The sequence below is a fragment of the Meles meles genome, chromosome 18 (genome assembly GCF_922984935.1).
Source record: "Meles meles chromosome 18, mMelMel3.1 paternal haplotype, whole genome shotgun sequence".
In the NCBI taxonomy this organism is placed as follows: Eukaryota; Metazoa; Chordata; class Mammalia; order Carnivora; family Mustelidae; genus Meles; species Meles meles.
This window is the reverse complement of record NC_060083.1, coordinates 50,557,842-50,585,260: the sequence shown is the minus strand read 5'-3', so window position 1 is coordinate 50,585,260 and position 27,419 is coordinate 50,557,842. Positions and strand designations below refer to the sequence as shown.

At 42.6% G+C, this 27,419-nt stretch overlaps 1 protein-coding gene and 1 long non-coding RNA gene across 3 annotated transcripts in view; one reads left to right on the top strand and one right to left on the bottom strand.

Moving 5' to 3' along the window:
* Positions 1-5,718, top strand: part of PITPNC1 (phosphatidylinositol transfer protein cytoplasmic 1) — a 250,282-nt gene extending 244,564 nt beyond the window's left edge. Inside the window, exon 9 of one of the 2 annotated variants that reach the window (XM_045984795.1) lies at positions 4,139-5,718. In XM_045984795.1, the coding sequence (XP_045840751.1) occupies positions 4,139-4,455 (317 nt within the window). In that variant the 3' untranslated portion in view covers positions 4,456-5,718. The remainder of the gene's footprint in view (positions 1-4,138) is intronic. The other variant, XM_045984797.1, reaches the window with a different exon arrangement.
* A 1,158-nt stretch (positions 5,719-6,876) lies between these two features.
* LOC123929290 lies at positions 6,877-22,205 on the bottom strand. Its single transcript, XR_006815915.1, has 3 exons — positions 22,195-22,205; positions 15,634-15,636; positions 6,877-7,529 (listed from the first exon to the last, which is right to left on the bottom strand). It is a non-coding gene; the product is annotated as an uncharacterized LOC123929290 (long non-coding RNA).
* Positions 22,206-27,419: the final 5,214 nt, after the last annotated feature.

Below are 27,419 nucleotides of genomic sequence, written 5' to 3'. Positions count from 1 at the left end.
TACCAAACGTACACTTAAAACTGATCTTTGAAATACTGCAGACGTTCAGTTCTCAGCATGCCACACAAAATCATGTTGTCACCCAGGGGCTGTTGGTGAAGAGCCTGAGCTAGGTCTAAACGGGACAGTGCCAACTCTTGCTTCTAGATTTTTCTATTCTTAAAGGAGCCGCTTGATTTCAGGGTTGGTTTTTCCGCTCCTAAAACCCAAGAACGTGGAGAGTGGAAACATTTGTGGCTGGTGAATGGCCTGCACCGGGAAAGAAGAGAGGAGACAAAACAGGTGTCATCTGAAAACTAGTTATCGTGACCATAACTTTTTTAAAAATACAGTTAAGGCTCAAGTTATTCATTCAAGGGACAGCTTGTGGCTCATCTGGTGTTTTAGATTTCTTTACATTTGCTTTGAAATGCTTTCTGTGGCTCTTTATAGCTGTTCTAGCCAATCTGATCCTTTTTGCTTTGGTTAATCTCCAGACGGGGCTGCAGCCCATGGGTGCGCTGAGTGGCTGAGCAGTGAGGGGGCGGTGAGCTGCGAATGTGCTGGGCCACGTAGCACCTCTAGCCTGAGACTCAGCAAGAGACTGAGAGAGCCACGGGTTATGTAGTGGCACGTTGGAAATTGAGAGCTGACTGTATGGTGCATGCCAGCATTTTAAATATAGTTATCTCTCAATCTTTCATGCCAATGAAGATAGCAGAGAAAATGGAGTCATCAAGTCATTTGTATGTGTTTTTGGCCAGTGCTCTGGCCTCTTTGGGTATCCGCTTGAGCCCGCATGTCTGCTAGCCCACGTCCCAGAACAGAACCTATTAGATTTTTAAGAAGTTGATAATGTAGGTGAAGAGAGTTGAGCAAAGGCTATGGTTGTAAATGGGGGCTTTAGAATCGCGACCATCTTTTTGGTTGCACTTTGGAAGTTTTCGGTTCGGTTTTTAGAGCATGTATTTGGAGTGTGCCCAGCAAGGCTCGAGTGCATGTGGCTTACTTAACCTTGAGGCTCATATGGCCCTGACGTTTCCTCCCCTTATGCATATAGTGATTGGATTTGCAGAAAGCTATAGAGTCAACTTACCTGGGGTGTTGTTTCTCTCTGTGCATAGGCCCGTGCCAAAAGGACTTCCCTTCTCCCTCTATCCGTGTTCTAATGTTAGAAAGACTCCCTAAGGAAACTGTCCTTGGAAGTCCATCATTTTCAATTCCCTTTCTTTTTGGAATATTAGACTCTAGTTCTGCATCAGTCGCCCTCTGAAAGCTGCTTGCTTAGAAGTGTGATCAGACAAAGGAAGCCAGAGGAAAGGGGGAGATACCACATTCCAAAAGATTCTAAGCGCCCAGCTTTTCTCATTCTAAGCTCTTATGGTTTTTAGCTTCGGGCTCTTTGTTTGGTTTTTCTCCTGCCATTGTTACTATTAGAAAGTCAATTTACTATGGAGACAGTGGTACCTAGAGTGGTTCTCCCATGGGAAGGCCCCATGCATTCTCTGGCTGCAATTCACTGTCGTTCCCATGACTTCAGTGTAAGAGATGCCTATCTCCTTAGAAGTTACACAAAGTGGTTATTTTGAGTGCTTACGACATTTCCCTTATTCTTTGGAATTCCATCAAATTGGAGATCATTTATTTTTCCATTGTCTTTCTTCGCTATCGTAATGAAAAACAGTTGGAATCAGGAGGCTGCTGTCCATCACAAATGCCAACTGCGTGGGTGTTCAATAAAAATTAAATCCTCAACCCGAGTCGGGACACACTAGATTGAAATTATGCAAAATTAACACCCATGAACAGAGCAGTAAGAAAGTAAGTCTCCTTTTCCATTGAGCAGTTTCCATGCCTTCAAGGAAGGGAACTTCTAAGAGACTCTGGGAATGTAAAATCGAAATTCTGTATTTTGGATGATTTCTGCCCCCTGCTGGATATGTGGAGTAGAGCATTATACTCTGCCACTTGCGTAGAAAGTCCTAATTTTTCAAAGATGTTTATTTATTATAGCAGAAACATACCCCATTCACTGAAATTTTTCTGAGAGTCTCAATTTTACTTTAAAGTGCATACTTCTTTTTTTTAAAAACCTAATTTCATTTCTTAGCTTGTTAAGAGTCTTAGTGTTTTTAAAGTGGCAAATTTATAGTTGCAATTTTTCTTGTTACATTCTGAATTGTATATGATATCAGTACAATCTTATTTTATTTCCTTTGTAAGAAAAAATTTTCCTCTCATAAAATTTTAACAATTGCTCCAAGAAGTCCTCTTAAGGATTTTGTTTTTTAAAAATATTTCTGACGGATGAACATCAGGGAAGGGAAGGAAAAATAAATAAAGGTAAAAACAGAGAAGGGAGGCAAAGCATAAGAGACTCTTAACTACAGGGAACAAACCAAGGGTCGCTAGAGGGAAGATGGGATGGGAGGGAATGGGGTAACTGGGTGTTGGGCATTAAGGAAGGTACTTAATGTAATGAACACTGAGTTTTATATGCAACTGATGAATCACTAAATTCTACCCCTGAAACTAATAAAACATTATATGTTAACTAAATTGAATTTAAATTGAAAATTTTTAAAAAGAAAAATATATCTGGCTTGCTTGTGTTATAATATGACCTTATAGGTAGTATATATATCCTAATGATTAAGATCATGTTACGAATATTCATTCCATAGCTAATATTTCCAAAGTGGATATATTGTTTCATGTTAGCTTCTGCAATATCATCTCATGAAGGTTCCACCACTAGGTTCGTGGGAGAGGACGAGAATGAAAAATGGGTCTGTGGGAAACTAAAATTCATGTAGAAAAATCCATGGTCCTTTTACTCAAGGACAGGCCCTTGGGCTTTCACTCAGTGCTTTTTCCAATAAGCCCAGTTACCTCTTTTCTCTATTACCAGTACATAAAAATGACAAAGGATACCAGGATTAGCCAGAGAGTGATTAAGAACCATAACAATAATAAGGACAGTCACAGTAATAGAGTTTCTGAGAAGGAGAGAAGAGATCTCAAACCATAAAAAAACCAAATAGGCCCTAGTAGAGGAGTCATTGCACTGTTAATATATTTTCAGTATATTACGTCTGAAGGGTAGCAAATGTTCATAGTACATTCAGTATATTAGAGGGGCTCCTTGCTGGTTCAGTCGGAAGAGCGTGAGACTCTTGATCTCAGGGTCATGAGTTCAAGCCCCACATGGGGTGTAGACATTACTTAAAAATAAAATCTTTTTTTAAAAATAAAGAAGTTAGGGAAAGATTTACATTTTTAAAAGTGTCTATTTTTTGCTTTCTCACTTAATAAAAACATTTTTAGATATTTAGAAAATCTACATCATCCGACAATTTCTCTTAATGAGGCATCACTGAATTTGTTTCCTGAATGCCAAATAATGGTTTTGGGTTTTTTTTTATGTTTCTTTAAAAAGATGGTTTTATTTTTCTTGGCTTTGGGATAATTTGCAGGGTTTGTGGTTGTTGTCATTATCTTCTTTGTTTTTTAAGCTGAATTAATTAAAATATAACGTTTAAACAATCTCAGGGTGGGTACACAGTCAGGAAACCAGTAACCCCCCAGAATACAAAAAAATGTATTTACTGAATAAGAAGAAATTCTGATGATTTGCCTATTTCCCGTCTAAAGGAGTACTTATACTTGCATACCCTGAAGTAGGTAATAATATGTATCATTTCTGGGCCATCGATTGCTTGAAGTAGCCTCCCTTTATGGAAAATGTGACTAGTTCTAATAAATAGCTCCATATATCACCATCCTACAGCTCACACACACACACACGCGCGCGCGCGCGCACGCGTACACACCCAAATACATCCCTGGTCTGGTTCTGTACTCTCCTGACCCATCCTTATTCGGAATACTTACACTACTCCCCAAAGAGTGCTTTGGAAAATCTTGGATGGATATTCATAAAAGGAAAAAAATTTTTTTTCCCCAGAAGTTTATGCCTTTAAAAAGAAAAAAATTCAGGGTTTAGCATTTCAGTGATAAATTTGGGTTTCTAGTCTGGACAGGCCTCTTTATGATAGGATTCCCATAGTTCCCTTAAAATCAGGCATGGAGGTATATCCATTTGCATCCCTCCTAAATAACGGGTCATCTTTCTTTCTATTTTTTTTTTTCTTTGAAGACATGACAATGGACGAAGTCCGAGAATTTGAACGAGCCACTCAGGAAGCCACCAACAGGAAAATTGGCGCTTTCCCACCTGCGATTTCTATCTCGAGTATCCCCCTGCTGCCTTCCTCGGTCCGCAGCGCCCCTTCTAGTGCTCCCTCCACACCTCTCTCCACCGACGCCCCAGACTTTCTATCCGTGCCCAAAGATCGACCCCGGAAAAAGTCAGCCCCAGAAACTCTCACGCTTCCAGACCCTGAGAAAAGAGCCACCCTGAATTTACCTGGCACACACTCTTCAGAAAAGCCACGCCGGCCCAAATTAGAGTAACTTCCTCTGAATATTTCATGGAGTTTTGTATTTTCATTTGTTTTTTTTTTTTTTTTTAAAGAATCTCTGATAGAGAAAAAGACTGCTTTGTCCCTCAAACATGTTCCTTCGATCTCTGAGTGTGCATGTGGTTAAGTACCTTCCCATATAGGATTCCCCAAGGATGCCCCTGCATCCCGCTAGATGTAAATTGTAAGACTTGCAAAGAACAGAAGAAATCTTAGTAGCCGCAGCTGGAAACCAGGGAGGAAGCCTTGTTGAGCGTTTGATGAGGTCGGTGTGGATGTCAAAAGTACATAAGTGAAAGTGTTGTGCCCCTGTGTTAGGAGGTGTGGTAAAATAGCGAAGTCAATCTCTTCTCATCAAACCTGAAATTCTCAAAAATACTCTCAGGCGTAACATAAGTAATTGTTCAATTTCAAACTGTTCATCACCAATACTTGAATACTAGTAGTTAATTGAGATTCCTATTTTGGTTAGTCTGACTCAGGATTTGGGGCCTAATTAACTCTTTAAATTTTGGGGGAATTTTAATTATCAACCTATAGTGGCTCCAAGTGCAATTAACAGTAACTGATTTATACCTTTCACAGAATTTAATAAAGATTCCACTTGTTTCTGTCTTTTAATAACTTTCCCCCTTGTGCCCTTGTGGCATAAGAAATCTTTCAGAATTGCACGGATGAATGTGACCATGACTGACTGATTTAGGGATGGTTTGGTTTAGGAACCAAGAGGCCCAGGTGAGGCAAACATCATTTTTCTCTACAGGTACCAACAAACTTGGAATTGTCAACTTCCATCATCCATTCAGATTCTCGGTATTTGCAATTAATTGAGTAGAACTCGTTGACTATTTGCCCATTCAAAGACGTTCAAGGGTAGACTAAGCTCACAGGACTTTTAACACTGTCAGATTTCTGGTTTAGGAACCCTGAAAAAGAGAACTGTCTCCCATCCCCCTCCTGCTTTTACTTTCAATAACATCCAGATTTCCCTGGAACAGAGTGCCCATCACCGGACCTTAAAAAGACTGTCATTCTCTTGCCCTTACTTGAACCCCAAATACTGGGATTGTCGCGGAAGCAGAATAAAGACTGTCGAGTGGGAGGAGAGAAGGAGCAAAATTGCTGACTCCTATTTGTAGAGTAAGAAGGAGGAGCCAGAAGAGATGGCCTCTGTCTAGTTTTCTTTCCTGCAAGTGGTGGTAATGCAAGATGAGAATCCAGGTTGACGGGAAGTAAGATCATTCAACCCAAGTGGCAGAAAACGAACTCTCCTTTGATCTAAAGAGAAAACTGCCACCGTCGCGCCTCACTGCCTTTAAACGCAGAAGGAAGGGCAAGCAGAATCTAGCATTTACTCTCTGTCCTCCAAGAGAGGAAGACAACAAGGTAGTTGGGCAACTCCAAGGCCCCAGCTAACCTTCCTGACCATAACCTCCAACCTCAGGAAAGAGACCTTCCCAAAACAGATTCCAAAGGAAACAACATAAACCAAGGAGTATGTCCTCCTTCCCACACAGCCTCTCAGCCAGTGGACCCTGCCTGCTTCTCTCTCTCAGTGCTCAGCCCATGCTACATAGTGTCTTTGAAATTGATAAACTCTCCCGTGGTGCAGGCGCTGGTCCCACGAACCCAGCACCGAGTATTCTAAGTCATATGTCATACTGTCAAGATCGTTTCTTTATCTACAGGTTGACATGTCACTTCATAAATAAATAAATCCAGAACTCAAAGAGGAAACCAGTTGCAAATAGTTGAGACCGACAGTGCATCTCTCTTCCTAAGAACGACGGCTCTGCAGTAAGCGATCTTTGCATGGAATAGTAGCATGATCTCTGCTTGTGGGAAATCTTCATCTTCTCAGACCCCTTGGACTTCTCAATGGTCCCCTCCCCACACAGTAGTACTTAATGAGAATGTTGGGCTTTAGAAGACAAAACTCTCCTTTCAGAAGACACTGACATAGTATGCGTCTTTGCTTACCATTTGCCCGCTGAAATCAGGATGGGGTGGGATCGTTATTTTTTGCATAGGACAGATTTATTTTGTGCAGGTTGTAAACACATCTGGCACCTAGTGTTCCCATTAAACACCATTGCCGTTTTTCTTTTTTGTAAAGTAGCTTCTGCTATCGAGGTCAACGATGCTGTATGCTTTTGAAAGCTAATTTCTGATTTCCTTCTGTGAGTTTTCTTTCTCTTGTAGCCAATTCAGTACCACAGACATCAATTTCAAAGCTGCCGATGGTAGTGTGATTCTTAGCCAACAAATGTGTGTATGTTCAGTTTTTCCTGTCTAAACGTGGTTGTGTGCATTTAAACGGGGCGGGGGGAGGGTGCAAATATTCCTTTAGCTGCTTTGAATATTTAATCCAGTCATCACAAGGCATAAATGACTTCGATATTTTATGTCTTGATTTTCAAGTCTCTTTTCATATTCTCCATACATGAGTTTGTTTATTGTGGGATAGAAGCCTGCGATGAATGTGTACGTAGAACATTAATAATTCCCTTAAGGATGGAAATTAAATGGTTGCATGATGGAAACTTAGAAGAAAAAAAAGCAGAAAATTGAATTCATGAAGCATGTTGGGGGAAAAAATAGAAACTTTAACTCAGTGCCTCTGTCTGCAGTGTGGAAACTTACACCTTTGTTCACCAAAATTGTATTATACCTGTGTATGTATATATATATATATATATATATATATATATATATATATATAGTGAAGCAGATGCCACCAGTTTTAAGTTTCTGGTAGCCAAATTAAAATAAATAATCCATAGAATAACACATACACTCATCCCATCTTCATCTCTGGTGTTAGTGGAGACCATCAAAGTGACCGTAGATGTCATTACTTTGGATGGATTTCAAATTATGAAATGGCCCCGTGTTTTCGGTTGAGTGTAATACAGCGTCGTTACTTGGGCTGTGTGCTTTCCCAGGATAAGAAGGTCTTGGTGGTGCTCGCTTCGGCAGCACATACACTAAAATTGGAAAGAAGGTCTTGGTTTTACTGCATAAACTTTATCTGAGGTGAGCTCTGGAGGCCATTTCACTTTCCTGCTTGCAAATAAAACAAAGCAAAGGCAAAGCATGCCAACCAAGGAGCCTGTGACATTTTGTTCCGTTACCACCGTAATAACCAAAACAATAGGCGTTCATTGGCGAACTCATTTATAAACCCTTCTGCTTTGGGTCTGCATCCATGGGCGTGGGGTACATGGTTTTAATTTGCGAGTATTTATTGGGCATGTTTTGGACTGTGAAAATAAATTTCTAAGGAGTGCAGTAGTGGGTGGATAATGGACACAGACACTTAAAAAACATGAGACGCCCAAAGGAAAGATGTGATTTTCTCTCAAGACACTATAATAAACGGTGACCTAAGTGAAAAGATTCTGACACTTCTCAGAAGTCATTTTTCCGTGAAAATGTCAAGGCTAATAATGTATGTATGTGGACTTTGCAATTTTGCTTTATTTAGCATCTCGTCGTGGCTCGGAAACAGCAAGGTCACTGGCTGGCTTCGATCAGGAGGAATTTTACTTTTCCCAAGGGCCAGAGTATAATTTAGTCGCATACAATGTGTACTCAAATAATCTGATAGAGAAAAATTGTCTGAATACTTTTAGTCCCTTTCTGATCATCTGACTCAGTAGACTAGGTGACAGACAACCTGCCATCGGAGCCATAATTCTTGAAATTTAAAAAAAAAAAAGTCTGTTTAGTGACTGCAGTTGATCATAAATAGATCATTTAAAACCATTCATTCTTGCTGAAACTGAAGCGTAACAAGAGCACCCAGCTGACATGTGGAGGCAACACATACCGGGTTCTGTGTTCTACCTTCAAAGCAATCTGTTTGCATTTGAAAATAGAAGTGTTCGAGCTTTTTAGGAGTTAGTGCAATAAGAGAATGTGAATATGCTAGGAACTCTTCAGATTACTAATTATACTTTTGTTGTTAGCAAGTGCTTTAGGATAAACCTCAATGTGTTTGCTTAAAGTTGAAAGCATGTCTGTTGAATTGCAAGTCTCCCTTTAGTTTCTATGTATCACCATACATGGCTCTTTGAGTTGTTGTTAATGCCTATGCCGCTTAAATGTAGCTTCAAAGTGTCACTTTTAGGGTTTACATTTCAAGCTGGGATCTTGATTAGTTACATATATTGGGTCAAAATAACACTGCCACTGCGGAAGGACCAAGTTTTGGAAGGCACAGTGTTACCGACTACAAGCAAACAAGAGTTGATCCTCACACATGCCATCCTTCTGTGTCATTTTATGGCTGTTTTGTGTTTTTTTTTCCCCCAGTTATTTATTATTGTTAATAACTTACTTTTTCTTACATTCTGGTGTAAATAAACTACAAAGCAATCTTCTTTCCAAGCGTAGCTTCCTTCTCTTTCTCAGCCATTCTCAAGGGAACGTTGGCAATTGTGAACGAAGGTGTCAAGGAAGAAGGAAGAAGCTAATGGCTAACCCCAGGTCTAGGGGTCTTGTATACAAAGAAAGCTGGCCTGCTAATAGGCCTATGGTGCCTTCAGGGCCCAGGTCATGGACAGGATAAGCTTGGGTCTAACTGTCCAACCAAAAAATACCCAAGGAGAATCTGTATCCTGAAAGGTCCCCCAATAATGGGTCCGTGATTAAAGGAGCGAGACTGATACAAAGCGAAGGTCAAGCAAAGCTTTATTTCGCACCAAGCATCAAGAATCAAACTGAACGTTCAGGACCGCACCTCTTACAGAGAGGGCGACCCTTCTCTGCTTTACAGACTAGCTTTTAAGGGCACAGGCCATGTGGTTGGGCCTGGCCATGCACAGGTGGCCAATGAAATTGTAACACACAGACAGCTGCACAGTCATGCTAGGTCACATACAGTGGCCAATTGAACTACAATTTACCCTAGTAGACATTTGAACTAGCCTATCACCTTGGTCAGAATTGGCGCCCAAAAGGTGGAACCCACACTCCTTGGTAGCTAGGGAGACAGTATGCACCCCCACTGATTGGATGTCTCCACCTGGCCTGACCCGCTCTTGTATTTGGGCTTTGTTACCTGGGACTGGTTTCCCGAGCTTGCTTTTAAGTAAGTCCCTGAGCGGGGGCAGGGTCTAAGTTTTACTGCATACACAACAAGATCACTGTTTAACCCAAGATGGAATCCCTCTGGCTCAATAGGCCTTTACAAACCCAGTGGGAGACACAGGTGGATTCATCTACCCATTAACAGATGTTTGATTCCCCCTCGTCAAATGTGAGGCTACAGTCTGAATGACAGCCAAGAAAAATCTCCCCGAAAAAACCATAGGAACAACACCCAGTGGGACACTAGATTCTATTCATTGTAAGATGGCCTGGTCCAAGGTGAACTGCTGTCATTCTGATCTGGTTTCTCCATCTCCAGAAGCTCCTGTTTTTCACAGAAGGGTCCTCTGGGGGTGGGTAGAGTGAGGACAGCAATGCTTTATTGCCCCTTCTCCCATAGTCTTCTGTACCCTTCCCACTGGTGCTCTCCTCTTCAAATCTGAAACTCAAGTCAACTTCTACATCCCATGCATTCACCTCTGATTCATGTAACATTGCACCATAAGGAAGCTCTCTACACTGAAAACCTTCCCGAAATCATGGAACTGAGCCAGTGAACTAAAATATGCTTGCTTGTGTAGTTCTGACTTCGCCAGGACCGCCCCCCACCCCGCCTTATAATTCTCTTCCAAAACCCACAACCTTCACACGAGTAGTCACAGGGTGACTTGGAGCCAGCAAACTCAGGTACAGCCAGGCTGGCTGTCTATTCCTGGGGTCAAACTAGACAGGTGGTTAAACGCTTGGATGCTTAATGGTGAGTATATAGATGTTGGTAGTTTACCAGTGTACTCGTAATGTTTTCAATCCCAGTGTTTCTCGTTTGAGTATTACTCTCGGGCTTCCAAACGCCCACATTCTTTTCTAAAATTCCCTCTTGCCTTTAGTATATTCCACTTGGGGTTTTTTGCCTCCAACCTCCAACTGTTCCTTGACTTTTCAAGTTTGGGATAAATCACGTATCAGTCCTGAAGCCCTGCTCTGAAATATCCCTCTGTGAAAATGTTCCTCTCAAACCCTAAGCTTTGATGGCTTTGGAACAACAATCAACGTGTGTGTGTGCGTGCGTGCGTGTGTGTGTGTGTGTGTGTGTGTGTGTGTGTTTAACTCCATGTGGTTGACCCAAGCAAGCCTTGGTTTCAAGTTTGTTGTATTGACTTTCTCCACTTAATTTTTAGCCCTCTATTCCTCCTTTCTATAACATGCAACCTTGTAGGAGATCCCATTCAAGTCCAGACATTTAACTACTTCTGCTCCCAGGAAAATTGGAAACAGTCTGGTACTTTGCCTTAATGCTCTGGCTCTGGTCCCAGCAGGGAGGACTCAAGGTAAGATATAGCCACAGAAACTGGACATGCCTTCAAATCCTATCAAATGTGGCCGTTCAGTACAGCAACACGACTGAGCTGAATTAAACACCTGGAATTCAGAGGATGATTATGTTTAGCTAGAATTACCACCTATCTGCTCTGAAGGCAGACACAAAAAACTGGAGATCATCATTTCCCCTCCTTTAGCTTGCAGAAGGAAGTGGCCACTATGTCGTGGGAGGGTACTTGAGGGCAGCCGAATCTGGACCTTTATGATTTTTTTAAAAAAATCTTAATCTTCCAAAATAACTTTCCTGCTCCTAAGGGAGTCTACATGCAAGATGCTGGCAATCTGCTGCTTGTTAGCAACCCTTGAGAATCATTTTGTGATCTTAAGCACACTGGTGATTACATCTAGAGCATTCCAAAGATAGTGTGCTGTCCTCTATGCGCAATCATTAAAATCCAGTCATCAGTCCTAATGTGTGCAGTGCCTCTTTTCAGGACATAACTTGAAAATTGAGAAATATTTCTACAAATTTGAATTTTACCTCACTTATTTTAAATTTATTCTACTTACTTGCATTTTGTTAAAATCTGTTCTATACACCCAAGGAAGTGAATTTTCTTTCCACCTGCATCAACTACTTTAGAATTTGCACTTTCTTCTGCAGAAGATAATTCATAAATGCATATCTTTCCTCAAAGTGCTTTGAGGGTTTTGAATTGTTTTATAACCACCTTTATATATGGTACATAGCAAGTTTATCAGTTTTTGTAGCTATGTAATATTCCCTTGGGTTGGAAATCCATAATTAAACATTCCTTTATTATTTGACTTTGAGGTTATTTTCTGGATTTTGTTATCATATAGAGTGTTGTTAGGAACTTCTTTATAATATAGTCTGTGTGTCATCTTTCTAATTATTTGTTTTGGGTAAATTCCCAGAAATTAAATGACTGGGTCAAAGGATATGAATATTTTTATGACTTGGAGTATCTACTGCCAACGTCTCCTCCAGAGAAAATTGTACCAATTTGCAATTCCACTGACAACATAGGAGTGAGAACGTTCATCTTTTTGAACAAGTATTTACAGTTTTAAAAGTTTATTATTCTCGGGTGCCTGGGTGGCTCAGTGGGTTGAAGCCTCTGCCTTTGGCTCAGGTCATGATCCCAGAGTCCTGGGATCGAGCCTCGCATCGGGCCCTCTGCTCGGTGGGGAGCCTTTCCTCCCCTCTCTCTGCCTGCTTCTCTGCCTGCTTGTGATCTCTGTCAAATAAATAAACAAATTTAAAAATAAAAATAAAAATAAAATTTTTAAAGTTTATTATTCTCAACTTGTTAAGCAATTGCCAGCATCCAATTCCCATGTAAGTTCTTTGCTCCTTTAAGGTATTAATACTCTTCTTTTTGGATGTTCGTGGGATGAAGGGCAAACTTAGAGTTCTCTGATTTATTTAGATGTTCAGTGCCCTTGCTAGCCTGCTGCTGCAGAAACGTTGACTGGCTCCCGCAGAAACCAAAACATAAGGAACTACATTTAACTGAACAAACCAACATCATTTCTCCGTCATTTTGTTTTCATGCTTTCAGTGATAGCAAACACTGAATGCATCCTTACTTGAGGACTTCCTGAAAACTGCCGTGTACATACCAACAAGATTTTTCAGGGTTTTTTTGTTTTTAACCAAGACAGAATGAAAGTCAAAACCCAAGCTCCCTGTTATTTTCCAATCAATATTTTCCTGATTCTAACAGAACCTTGGTGAGGACAGAGCAGAATCTTTCTTAAATCTTTCATGTAACTTCTTGGAAAGAATGTGATGACGTGGGCGCCTGGGTGGCTCAGTGGGTTAAGCCTCTGCCTTCAGCTCAGGTCATGATCTCAGGGTCCTGGGATCGAGTCCCACATCGGGCTCTCTGCTCAGCGGAGAGCCTGCTTTCTCCTCTCTCTCTGCCTGCCTCTCTTGTGATTTCTCTCTGTCAAATAAATAAATAAATAAATAAATAAATCTTTAAAAAAAAAAAAAAAGAATGTGATGACGAATTGCATATGTGCTCCAAGAAAGGACCGTAATAGTCTGTGCGTCATTCTCTCTTACTGAAGCCAGTGAGAGCCATTCCTGGCGAACAGAGAATTCTCAAGGAGACTGGCCATTTCTCGCGCATTATAAGGACACAGTGTAAAATCACCCTCAAGTTAGTTTCCCATCCAACGGCAGTCTTTACTTTTTGGTTGTTGGTGTTGTGTGTTTGTGTCAACTTTTTATTTTGAAATAATTATGGATCCACAGGAAGTTACAAAGAAATGTATACGGATGTCCTGGTATACCCTTAATCTGGCCCCACAGCTCATATAGTATCCTTCAATATGACAACCAAGAAATTGATACAAACCATAAAGCTGATTCAAATTTCACCAATTCTGCATGCACTAGTGTGTGTGCGTGTGTGCACACGCGTCGTGTTTTTAAGATTCTTTTAAATTTTTATTTATTTGAGAGAGAGAGAGCACGCACATGAGCTAGGAGGAGGGTCAGAGGGAGAAGCAGATTCTCTGCTGAGCAGGGAGCCCTACAACCAAGAGGCGAGGCTCAATCCCAGGACCCTGAGATCACGACCTGAGCCAAAGGCAGGCGCTTAACCAACTGAGCCACCCAGGCACCCCTGTGTGTGTGTAGGTCTATGTAATTTCGTCACCTGGACAGCTTCATGCAATCACCACCATATTCAAGCTACAGAACTGCTCCATCACCACAGGACCCTCTCATACTGCCCCCTTCATAGACACAGCCTCTGACTCTGCCTCCCCCAAAACTGTTATTTTTAAAAACAAAGTATTGGGGCACTTGGGTGACTCAGTCGGTGAAGCGTCTGCCTTTGGCTCAGGTCATGGTCCCAGGGTCCTGGGATCGAGCCTCGCATCGGGCTCCCTGCTTAGTAGGGAGTTGGCTTCTCCCTCTCCCTCTGCCCACCCCGTCCTCATGTTCTCTCTCGCGCTCTTGTGCTCTCTCTCTCAAAAAAAATAAATAAAATCTTTAAAAAGATAAAAATAAAAAGTATTTCACTAAGGCAAAGAGCTATATCATTTTATTTTCCGCTATAACATACTCATCACTGCTCTCAAACATGTTTTGGCTATTTTTAAATTGTGGCAAAATACACATAATAAAATGTACCATTTTAACCATTTTTTAAAGTTTAGTTCTTTATTCTAGCTCAACTTACATCACTTTTTTTTAAAGTCTTTTAAAAATTTATTTATTTGACAGACAGAGATCACAAATAGGCAGAGAGGCAGACAGGGGGCGGGGGGGGGGGGGGGCGGTGTAGGCAGGCCCCGCTGAGCAGAGAGCCTGGTGGGGACTCGATCCCAGGACCCTAGGATCATGACCTGAGCCAAAGACAGAGGCTTTAACCCACTGAGCCACCCAGGTGCCCCCCCCTTTTTTTCATTTTAACCATTTTTAAGTATACAATTCAGTGGTGGTAAGTATATTCAAAGTGTACTTGTGAATGCAACAACCGCCACTGTCCGTTTCCAGAACTTTTTTCATCATCCCAAACAGAAACTCAACCCATCAAGCGGTAATCCCTATCCTTTGCTCCTGCCAGGTCCTGGTAGCCTCTAGTCTCCTTTCCAGCCTCTGTGACTTTGCCTATTCTGGTCACTTCATATAAATGGAATCATACAATATTTGTCCCTTTTGTGTCTGGCTTATATCACTTTGCGTAATTTTTTCCGGGTCCATTTATGTTAATATCAGACATTTTTTAAAGATTTTATTTATTTATTTGACACATAGAGATCACAAGTAGGCGGGGGGAGGGGAGCGGAGCAGGCTCCCCACAGAGCAGAGAGCCCGATGTGGGGCTCGATTCCAGGACGCTGGGATCATGACCTGAGCCGAAGATAGAGGCTTTAACCCACTGAGCCACCCACGCGCCCCAATATCAGACATTTTTAAAGGCTTATATTACGGTAGAAAAATCTGATAAGCTGATAACCATAGACACAAATGTCTTCTGATGCTGTGTGATGTTGGGCAATTCCAAGTCCAAGAATTTCCAAGTCTTATTCCTCCAAATTTAACAACACCAGTAATATCAGGTGACATATATTCTATTTCAATAGCAAGTACGTAAAAATAAGATGGCCAGTTGGTGGTGGAAGCTGCTGCTGAAGAATCATTAGAAAACCAAAAGGCAGGGGAGGCACGTCTGGGTGGCTCAGTGGGTTAAGCCTCTGCCTTCATGATCCCGGGGTTCTGGGATCAAGCCCCACTCCCCCTCTCTGCTCAGCAGGAAGCCTGCTTCCCCTTCTCTCTCTCTCTGCCTGCCTCTCTGCCTACTTGTGATCTCTCTCTCTGTCAAATAAATAAATAAAATCTTTTAAAATAAGAGGGTAGAAGCAAATTGAAACAGAATCTCCGTGATGACCGGCGGGTAGCTCATGAGAAAAACTGAGAGCATGGCCAGGCCCTCCAACTCCATGATGACATAAAGCTCCTTTCATTTTGAGGGAGTCTCTTCCTTTCAGACCCAGTAGGGAACTAAAAGCAGTTCAAAGTACATTAAAATGTCCTTTCTAGAAACAAGTTTGCCGGAGGAAACAAATAGAAGAAATGCAACTTTTCGATCCCTTCCTAGGACTCCAACAAATATTAATAATATCCCAAGTAGAAATAATGATGTTTCAAGAATAATGTGAAATCTGTCTCTGCTGGGAAAGAACCACAGAGACAAAGTCAGATCTGCAAAACCTACTCTATTTTTATTCATGCAAGTTATAAAATAATGATGTTTTACTCCTATAAAGATGATTAAATGAGGATGCTTGAGTCATTTAAAAAAGAAAACAAAACTGACTAATTCATATTATCCGGGGGTCAAGAGTATGTATATACAGATTCTTTTGATCAGCATGACCTTGTTGTCAGAATATAAAAATGTCAAAAACTTTTCTTTTTTCCTGATACACTGTCTCATTGACACCAAACGAGAAAGCTTCTTTGCATAAAAAGTCTCCCTCCCCAACCTGATGAGTGGCTTTTGAGACAGATCTGATTAATACACAGACGTTTGAGTAGAAAAACCCACATTTTGTTAATTGGATTTGCTAAGCAATACCACTGCCTCAGCTGAAACTCTTCAGCAATTCCTTTTAAGTAAAATTAAAACAAGTGTTCTCAAAGAAGCGTACATATCTTACGCATGAACCTCTTCAGATCTGGATCCAAATATGAATCAATTATTTTAAGTGTTTTTGGTGAGTTCCTCTTTCCCTCACCCCACCAAATCTTTCTTGATGCTTCAGATGAAAACCAAACAATGGTGGATTTAAAAAGACTATCTCGGTGGTGCCTGGGTGGCTCTGTGGGTTAAAGCCTCTGCTTTCTCAGGTCATGATCCCAGGGTCCTGGGATGAGCCTGCATTGGGCTCTCTACTCAGCAGGGAGCCTGCTTCCCTTCCTCTCTCTCTGCCTGACTCTCTGCCTACTTGTGATCTATCAAATAAATAAATAAAATCTTAAAAAAAAAAAAGAAAGAAAGAAAAGACTATCTCAAGACCCCTGGGTGGCTCAGTTGGTTGAGCATCTGCCTTCAGCTCAGGTCATGACTCCTGAGTGCTGGGATGGAACCCTGCTTCTCCCTCTCCTCCTCTCTCCCGCTATCTCTGTCTCTCTCTCAAATAAATAAATAAATCTTTAAAAAAAGTAGGCTATCTCAAAGTCTCCTGAGGAGATAATCTGAGAGTCTTTCTTTCTAGAGGGAGCAATAGAACCTAAAACTTCATGGGATATTCTCTTCTCTTCCATTCTGAAGCATTTGTTAATTTACTTTTCTCTAAAAGGGGGTGGCAGCTCAAACATCTGAGTTATCAGTGACTTGTACACACAAAGGCTCCTCAACCCCAGACCCAGCCACCATAATGCCTGCCACTGGGTCCCCAACACCTCCCCTGAAGTTCACCTCCCTTACCCGCCCCCATGAAGATGGTCTTCATGACCATAAAGACATAAAGATGTCTTCCTGGCATCATGTGCTGGAACTCTGAAATGTTTCCTTTGGAACCTTGGCTGCTGGCTGCTGGCATTTCCAACGCTAACATCAAGAGAGATTCGTGGTCCTTCAGCTGCACTAAGTAGGTTCCCTGGACCAAGAGAGAACCTTGTTTTCCTACACAGCATGAAGAAATACTGGCTGAGTTCAAAACAACCAATTCCCAAATTAGCCTTTTCCAGATTTGGGGGATTCCTGCTGTGTGTATATTTTTTAAAATTACGCTTATAGATATGAATTTGATGTACTTCAGGGAAGAAATCACTTTTTTTGAGATAATGAATTTAATTCTATTGGAATTAAATCTAGTTTAATTCCATAAAAATAATTTCTTGATAATAAAAACAGTTTAAAGTACAACGTTCTAAACATAAGCTGCCATTCTCCTTATAAATAAAATTCCAAACTAAAATTTAGATTTAAAAAGCTAGGTATAGGGGCACCTGGGTGTCTCAGTGGGTTAAGCCTCTACCTTCAGCTCAGGTCATGATCTCAGGGTCCCAAGCCTGCATCAGGCTCTCTGCTCAGCAGGGATCCTGCTTCCCCCTTCTCTTTCTGCCTGCCTCTCTGTCTACTTGTGATCTCTCTCTCTCTCTGTCAAATAAATAAATCTTTTTAAAAAATAATGAAGGGGCGCCTGGGTGGCTCAATGGGTTAAAGCCTCCGTCTTCGGCTCAGGTCATGATCCCAGGGTCCTGGGATCGAGTCCCGCATCAGGGCTCTCTGCTCAGCAGGGAGCCTGCTTCCCTGCCCCTCTCTCTGCCTGCCTCTCTGCCTACTTGTGATCTGTCTGTCAAATAAATAAATAAAATCTTTAAAAAAAGAAGAAAAAGATAGAACCAATTTATTTGGAGAACTGATTGAGAAGGAGGGACTGAGTTTACTGCTTGTCTTTAGTCTACACACCTTTATACTTACTCATGCTAAGCTTGCAAAGAAAGTCGGGGACTTCAGCGCAGAGGGGAACAATCCCCACAGAGTTAAACAGGGTCTTAGCCCAGACCCACTTGACCTTTCCCTTGAGGCGGCAATTAAACAAAGAAGCTCACCTGTACCCACACCCATGCTGCCCCATTTGCCAGACCTAATCGAGTTTCAGGGTAGAATATGTTTTGGGTTTTGGGTTTTTCTTTTAAAGATTTTATTTTATTTTTAGAGAGAGAGAGAACACACAAGTGGGGAGGGGCAGAGGGAGAGAGAGAGAGAATCCCAAGCAGGCTCCACACTCAGGGAGGGGCCTGACCTGGGGCTCAATCCTACAACCTGAGATCATGACTTGAGCTGAAATCGAGTCCAACGCTTAACCCTCTGAGCCACCCAGGCACCCCTAGAGGTAGAATATGTTTAAGCAACCTCGAACCTCATCCTCAGTCCCAAAATATTTGGACATCATAGTGTCACCTTCTTCCCAGGCTGATGTGGGTATTTTCTTGTGACCCTGGATCACTTTCCTGTCCTCCCTGCAAGCTAGTTCATAGGACCAATCTCCGCTTGAATCTTCATTCCTCACACTGGTCCTGATATAATTTACTCTATAATCTAGTACTATCTTTCATCTTTTCCCCTCCCTCCCTCCCTTCTTTCCTTCCTTTCCTTTACCTCCTTTCTTTTCTCTCTTCACAGTGCCTACCATGTACGAGACGCTACCAGAGGCACACAGGACCCAAGAGTGAGCAAAAATAAATCAGGTCTCTCACCTTATAGTTTACTGGAAAAGATACACGATCCTTACATAGTCATGCAAATAAATGTGTGATTGAAGTCTGACACAGGGTCAATGAAGGAAAATTACATCATGCTAAGAGAGTATAGAACACAAGAAAAAGAAGGCTGTTTATTGGACACTGAGATCTGAAAGATGGATCACAGTCAGTTAATTCAAGAAGAGCTAAAAGCATTCCCAGCAAAGGAAACGGCATGTGCAAAGGCCTGGCATGGGAGAGGCCACAGCCTGTTCCAAGTTCTGAAGAAAAAGACTATGGCTTAAGTCAGAGAATAAGGGATATCTGATGAGAGATGAGCCAGGAGAGAGTGGTAGGGCCAAATCTTGCAAAGCCCTTGTGGGTAGGATAGCCAGATTTAGCAAATAAAAGTACAAAGATGCCAGGTTGAATTTAATTTAAGGTAAGTGATGATATTCATACTAAAAATGGTTATCTGAAGTTCTAATTTAACTGGGCATCCTGTATTTTCTTTGGCAACCCTCTTGGTGGGTCAGGTAAGGATTTGATTTTGTTCATCCTGAGAACAAGGTATTAAAGAGGTTTAAACTGGGAGTGACATAATCTGATTAAATGTTGAACAGATCACACAGGCTACCAATTAAAAGGGAGAAAGTAGAGAAGGAGGGAGACAAGGAAGCAATTACAAAGGTCCAGGGAAGAGCAGTAGATTGGACTTGAGAGGCAGTAGTGGAGGAGAGAGGTGGACAAGCTAAGCGAGGTTTAGAAGATCAGATCAACAGCACTTGGGATCCACTCTGGTCCCATCGCTTAAGGTACCGTCTGCTTGTCCGTGGTGCTCACGTCTGGGATTTCAACCTGAACTTCTGCCAGGAACTCCAGGTTGTGGGCTTTTTAGGCACAGCCAAAATAAACCCTTTCCAAACCACTGCCTACAAATGTCCCCTCCCCTGTGCCGACCTCCCATGTCAGTAAAGAACACCCCAATCCACCCGGTCACTACATGGCAGAAGTTCAGGACTGGCCCTTGATTCCTTTCCCCCTCTCATGGCCACACGCCATCAAGCTACCATCCCGCCGACTTGTTCCCCATATCCTATCCTGAGTCAGTCTACCTTTTTCTATTTCCTTTATTGCCACCGACCACAAGCCACCATCTATTGCATCCAAATGAACACTGGTGCTTCAAGATTGGTCTTTCTGTTTCTACTTTTATTCACCTTTAACTCATTCTTCCCCTTGGGAGCTTGGGTGATCTTTTCAGAACAAAAATCAGACCTTAGCTTAGAACCCCTCAGTCTCTTCTTACTGCTTTTAGAACATGCCAACTCCTCACCCTGGCTGACAGAGGGTCCTACAAGATCAAGGTAGCTGCCTTTCTCAGCTTCTTCACTGTCCGTTGTCCCCCTCACCTGACCCCTTTGTGGTTCTCCAAATCCCAGTGGGAAGGTCCCATCTTCAGAGAGACTTTTCTTGAGCAGACCGTCTCCCCCACTTCCCGTGGGGTTCAGAGCTCTCCAGGAGGAGGAGCCTCAACTGTCTCCTTCTCTGCCAAATTCACAGCTCCAAGGCACTCACTGACGTTTGTGAGAAAAATGAAGGCATAGGAATAGTTTGGATCTGGGAGACAAGGGAGAGGAAGTATCAGTGATTTCTGGCCACATCTAATCCTCAGCCCGGAAACTGGAAACCACTTCTGGTGCTGGTTGTTCATTTGTCCACCTGCCAGTACTCACTTTTCCATAGCTCTGGTCACTGCTCTGACTTCTGCTTGGACCCTTAGTGACAACAAGTTGCCCAAACTCTTCCTGAAGATTGTTGGGTTCTGTGGACACAGTGCTCTGCCCACCTGCCTGGAGGGCTGAGTCCATGGACTATGCGATCCTTGATCTCAGGGTTGTGAGTTCAAGCCCCATGTTGGGTATAGAGATTACTTAAAAATAAAATTAAAAATTATGGGCGCCTGGGTGGCTCAGTGGGTTAAGCCGCTGCCTTCGGCTCAGGTCATGATCTCAGGGTCCTGGGATCGAGTCCCGCATCGGGCTCTCTGCTCGGTGGGGAGCCTGCTTCCCCCCCGTCTCTCTCTCTCTCTGCCTGCCTCTCTGCCTACTTGTGATCTCTCTCTTGCTGTCAAATAAATAAACAAATAAAATCTTTTAAAAAATTAAATTAAATTAAATTAAAAATTAAAACAAAAACAAAAACAAGAACCTCCTCAGTCCAAGATTTTTCTCTCACTTCCCCATCCTGTTAAATTAAGTCACAAGTGTTGACCTCAAATTCCAAATACAGGGGCACTTGGGTGGCTCAGTCATTAAGCGTCTGCCTTTGGCTCAGGTCATGATCCCAGAGTCCAGGGATCCAGGCCCTCATTGGGCTCTCTGCTCAGCAGGGAGTCTGCTTCTCCCTCAGTCACTCCCTCTGCTTGTGTCCCCTCTCTCGCTGTGCCTCTCTGTCAAATAAATAAAATCCTAAATAAAAATTCCAAATACACTTATTGAGTTTGGACATTCACTGGCAGAGCAGTAGTGTTAGATTCAAATGTGTGCCCTAAATTATAACAAAAGAGCTTAGATCCTTTATCTCTGATATTAACCATGGGAAACATCTTCAGAGGTGTCTATCTGAGTTTCAGTAATATTTTTCAATTCATTGTGTGGTCTTCTCAGTATTTTCCTCAAAGGTTTTTGAGATTCTAACACCAGAAAACATACCTCAGAGCATCTTAGATCCTATTTAAGAACCACCACAACTTCCATATAATATGGAGATTTGGTGAAATTATATATATACATATATGTATATATACATATATATATATCTACCATCTATCCTCTTTACAGAATGGTTCTTCTAGAAATGTTCCTTTGGCAAAGCTCTTACTATATCCCACTCATGCAATGTGCATACCACCAACTGTCAACCTTCCATGAAAAATCCATAATGGGTAACATTTTCCCTTTTGAATATGGGCAGGCATTCCTTCCTACCCGTTATATAATTAGACTTGTTCATTGTATATTTATCACCTAATCCTATTCTAGGAATTGAATGTGAGAGGCGGTATCTTCCCCCAGTCTTCACAGCTAGGCAGCCAAGCAGCATAAACATGACAAACAATTCAGACGGAACATCCCTAGCTCACAGTAAAATGTACAGGGTCACAGCTGCCTTTGAAGACTGGCCCTCATGTGTTTCTAACTGTTGATGGATATCCAGGCTCTGTTTGTTTGTTTGTTTGTTTGTTTGTTTTAAGGTTTTATTTATTTATTTGAGAGAGTGAGCACGAGAGGAGGAAAGTCAGAGGGAGAAGCAGATCCCCTGCTGAGCAGGGAGCCTGATGTGGGACTCGATCCCAGGACTCCGGGATCATGACCTGAGCTGAAGGCAGTCACTCAGCCAAGGCACCCAGGCACCCCAGCCTCTGTTCTTGCTCATCAACCTTGACTGATGCATTTGGAAGTGGAACACTTTGGCCCGCTCTTATCTCAAGCCGGGTTGCTGAAGACTCCTAGTTCCCTTGTTACGGCTGGTGTCCTTCCAGAAAGGATTGCAATCTCTTTTAATAGTTTACCAAACTTGGACTCAAACTTACAAAGGAACATGCAAGTGTGGTTTCAGCTTCCTCAACTGGTAAGTCTTACTTTCTTTATCCTAATGGATCAGGCCCATATCCCACTTATTACAGTGGCTTGCATGTAAGTCTTATCTATTCAACAAACATACATTAAACTTTTTTTTTTTAAACAAAGTGGGGCTTAAACTCACAACCCTGAAATCAAGACCCGAGCTGAGATCAAGAGTTGGATACATGACTGACTGAGCCATTCAGGCACTCCTGAACAATTTTTTTGAATTTTTATTGATTTATTTACTTTCAAGATTTTATTTTATTTTTTTTGTCAGAGAGAGTGAAGGGGAGAGAGAGAGAGCACAAGCAGGGGGAGCGGCAGGCAGAGGGAGAGAGAGAAGTAGACTCCCTGCTGAGCAGGGAGTTGGATGCGAGACTCCATCCTAGGACCCTGGGGTCATGACCCAAGCTGAAGTCTGACGCTTAACCAACTGAGCCACCCAGGTGCCCCTATTTATCTATTATTTAGAGAGCTGGGGGAGAAGCAGGGAGAGGAACAGAGAAAATCTTAAGCGGGTTTTGTGCCCAGCGTGCAGCCAAACACGGGGCTCAATCTCACAGCCCTGAGATCGTGACCTGAGCCAAAATCAAGAGTTAGATGCTTAACCAACTGAGCTATCCAGGCACCCCAAACTCTTTTTTTCTTATTAAAAAGATTTTTTTCCCCAAAGATCTACTCATTTATTTTAGAGAGAGGGAGAGAGGGGAGAGCGAGAGAAGAGGCAGGGGGAGAGGGAAGAAGCAGACTCCCTGCTGAGTGAGGAGCCTGATACAGGGCTTGATCTCAGAACCCTGAGATCATAACCCAAACCAAAATCAATAGTTAGGTGCTTAGCCAACTGAGCCACCCAGACATCCCTTTAAAGTAAACTCTACGCCCGACATGGGGCTTAGACCCATGACCCCTGAGATCAAGAGTCACATGCTCTACTGACTGAGTCAGGCATCTCTGTGTGCATCAAATATGCTGGCACCAGGAATATAAAGTGATTGATTCATTCACTCAAATGGCACATTTTTACTGAGTGCCTACTATGTGCTAGGAAATGGGGACCTGTACGTGAATACAACGAAGACACCTACCCTCAAGATGTTTACGATGTAGTTTGTGAGCCTAGTTGGCTGAGCAAATTTTTTTTAAAGATTTTATTTATTTATTTATTTGACAGAGAGTAAGAGCAAGTGCTAATGAAGCTCTCTGCTTGTGCCACAGGACATTTGCACTTGCTGCTGAAAATACTCTTGTCTCAGCTAACTCCATAATTAGCTCCCTCTCCTCCTTCACATCATTTACTCAAAGGCATCCTCTCAGGACAGCTTTCTATGGTCTCATCCTTACTAAAATTTCACATATATATACATATCATCTATTTCCTCCCTTCCTTTTCATTTCCCCCTTCTAAGCTTTTTTCCCTCCTTGCCATTTATAATAATTTAAGTTATGAAACATATGTGTGTAATAAAACATATTCCTGAACCCACCACCCAACCTAAGAAATAGAATGTTATCAATATCTACTCTATAGATGGCTGCATATTTCATGAAATCCCAAAACTATAAAAAAAATCTATTACCAGTTATGGAAGAGTAAAAAAGAATGAGAAATTTCTTTGCGCACTGATAAGGATTGATTTACAAGACATATTACTTAAGTGAAAAAAGCAAAGGGCAGAACACTGGAAACACCATGCTATCATTTATGTAAAAGTGGGAGGAGAAAACATGTATACATACATGACTTGTGTAGAAAATCTATCTGAAATGGTACATAAGAGTTGTTCACATTGATCATCTCTGGGAAGGAGACCAAGGTAGCTGGAGATAGGGAGGGGAGACTTTTTATACTGTACACCCTTTTTATGTTTGGAATTCTGTGAACATGAAACCTATTGTCTTCATTTACAAGGGCTACCACAACAAAGTACTACAGAGTGGGTGATTTAAACATCAGAAATTTATTTTCTTGCAATGGATCCTAGAAATCTGAGATCAAGGTGTTATCAGGGTTGGTTTCTTCTGGCCTCTCTTCTTGGCTTGTGGATGGCCAACTTTTCCCCATGTTTTCACATGACCTCCCCTCTGTGGGTCTGTGTCCCAATCTCTTCTTCTTCCCCCCCACCTTCTTCACCTACTCCTCCTTCTTCTAAATCTCCCCTTCTTAAAATAAAACCAGTTATATTGGATCAGGACCCACCTTAATGACCTAATTTTACCTTAATGACCCCTTTGAAGGCCCCGTCTCCAAATACAGTCACATCATAAGGGACTGGAGACTGGGTCTTCAACATATTGATTTGGTTGGGGTTGAGGGATGGTTCAGCCCATCACACCTATCAAAAGAAAAAATAGAAGATTTAAAATCTATCTCTAGGGGCATCTGGGTGGCTCAGTTGGTTATGTGTCTGCCTGGGATTGAGTCCCCCATGTCTGGCTCCCTGCTCAGTGGGGAGTCTGCTTCTCCCTCTCCCATCGCCTTTCCCCCTCCTTGTGCTCCCTCTGTCTCTCTCTTTCTCTTAAATAAATAAATAGATAAATAAATAACAAAACCACAGTGGTGCAGATATATGAGTAACTAGGCCATCCCAGGACTGGATAACACCTGTTACAATAACATGGGAGCACTGAATCATTTAATCCAATCCCAGAGAGTTGGGGAAGACTTCCTGGAGGAGGAGAAAATGTGTAGGCTGGGATCAAATCACGGGCAACATGTACAAACATCTTTCAGTAGAGAGGCTGATTAATCCTCCAGAGAGGAAAAAGAAGGTTTCACAGAGGCCAAGATGGGCTGAATCTCAGTGTTTCTTTTCTAACCAAGAAAGGGGCCACAAATTCAGAGTCAAATTCTTCGGCAACTCTGAAAAGTAACAGACGTGTTAGCCTTATTAAAAACATACAGTACTGGCGCACCTAGGTGGCTCAGTCATTAAGCGTCTGCCTTGGGTTTGGGTCCTGATCCCAGCGCCCTGGGATGGAGTCCTACATCAGGCTCCCTGCTCAGCAGGATGCCTGTTCTCCCTCTTCCACTTCTCTTGCTTGTTGTGTTTCCTCTCTCGCTGTCTTTCTCTGTCAAAAAATTAAAATATTTATTTATTTTTTAAAAAGATTTTATTTATTTATTTGACACAGAGAGAGATCACAAGTAGGGAGAGACGCAGGCGGGAGAGAGAGGAGGAAGCAGGCTCCCTGCGGAGCAGAGAGCCTGATGCGGAGCTTGATCCCAGGACCCTGGGATCATGACCTGAGCCGAAAGTAGAGGCTTTAACCCACTGAGCCACCCAGGCGCCCCCAAAAATTAAAATCTTAAACAAAACAAAACAAAAAACGTACAGTATTGGGGCACCTGGGCAGCTCAGCTGCTTAACCAGCTTGTTAAGCCACCGCTGTTAACCAGCGGTTAAGCCACCGCCTTCAGCTCAGGTCATGATTCTGGAGTCCTGGGATCGAGTCCCACATCAGGTTCCCTGCTCAGCAGGGGGTCTGCTTCTCCCTCTGACCCTGCCCCTCTCATGCTCTCTTTTATTCTCTTTCTCAAATAAACAAAATCTTATTTTTTAAATTTTATTTACTTATGACAGAGAGAGAGAGCAAGCCAGAGAGGAAACACAAGCAGGGAGAGCAACGGGCAGAGAAGCAGGCTTCCCGCTGAGCAGGGAGCAGGACACGGGGCTGGATCCCACAATGCTGGGATCATGACCTGAGCCAAAGGCAGACGCTTAAGGACTGAGCCACCAAGGTGCCCAAATAAACAAAATCTTAAAAAATAAAAAAGAACAACAACAAAAAAAACCCATACAGTATTTGCTGCTGAAAATACTCTTGTCTCAGCTAACTCCATCTTCATCTTGTCTTCAACTCCATCTTCACTCTTTTTTTTTTTAAGATTTTATTTATATATTTGACAGACAGAGATCACAAGTAGGCAGAGAGAGAGAGAGAGGAGGAAGCAGGCTCCCTGCTGAGCAGAGAGCCTGATGTGGGGCTCCATCTCAGGACACGGGGATCAGGACCGGAGCTGAAGGCAGAGGCTTAACCCACTGAGCCACCCAGGTGCCCCTCCATCTTCATTCTTGTCTCAGCTAACTCCTTTTCATCCTCTCCGGACAGCTTTCTATGGTGGCTCAGTGAGTTAAGTGTCTGACTTCAACCTGGGTCTCAATTTCTGGGTTGTGAGTTCAAGCCCGGTGTTGGGCTCCATGCTGGATGTGGTGCCTAATTAAAAAAAAAAAAAAATTTTTTTAAATGTATATACCATTTGGCTTCTCTTCAATAACTAAATATTCTTTTCTCCAGTGTTGTAGCCATGAAGAATCTCCACACACAAGGGGATCCGATCTGTGTGGCTCTGATCTGTGTGGATGCTTAAATCTTGCCACGTGATGTAACGCCGGGTACAGGTTTGTTTAGTAATTGCCTGTTTAGATGGTTTCTCCCTAAGAACATGAACTATTCATCTTTAAAAAATTTTTTTTTACATTACAAGTGAAATCAATCACGTTAAGTTAGAAATCTCTCCCAGAAATGCCGTCTCGCTAAAAATTGCTGAGGGGCCCGACCCTTCGACTTCACCTTCCACCTGACAAGTTCTGGTTAGGGGGAGGGCGCTGTGCCCGCAGGCTCGGGAACAAAAGGAGCCCGAGACACGCTGGGAGGTCCGAAAGGCCACGGATTCTAGAGCTCGACAGAAGGTTCTGAGAAGCCGGGGGATGAGGCTTTTCACTTAGGTACAGCACTTTATCAAGAGTTTATCTGAAGAGGGACATTTCTTTTCTTCAGCACAGTGTTTCTTGAGGCCGTGGTAAGAACTCCCAAAGAGTCCACTTAAAGTGACAAAATAGAACAAAACAAAAAGGAGCTGATTTATATTTGCCTGCTTGCCACGCCCACCCTTCAGCCTCTCAAATCCCGACCTGAAAAGTGCGCCGCAGCTGAAGCTACCGCACGTGACAGGTAAGACACTCCCCCGCCCGCCCTTCCTGTCTCCGGAGGAGTACATCCGGGACTCCGAGGGGCGTGGCTGAGAGGCGGAGTCTAGAGGCAACGTCCCGGCTCCGCCCACCCGGCGGTGCCCACAGCCAGGCACGCCAGCCGCGCCATCCACGCCCGCCAGAGGTCGCCCGCTCAGCAAACAGGGTTCTTATTTGGCAAGTGTCTGCCCAGTCGGGCTCCTAG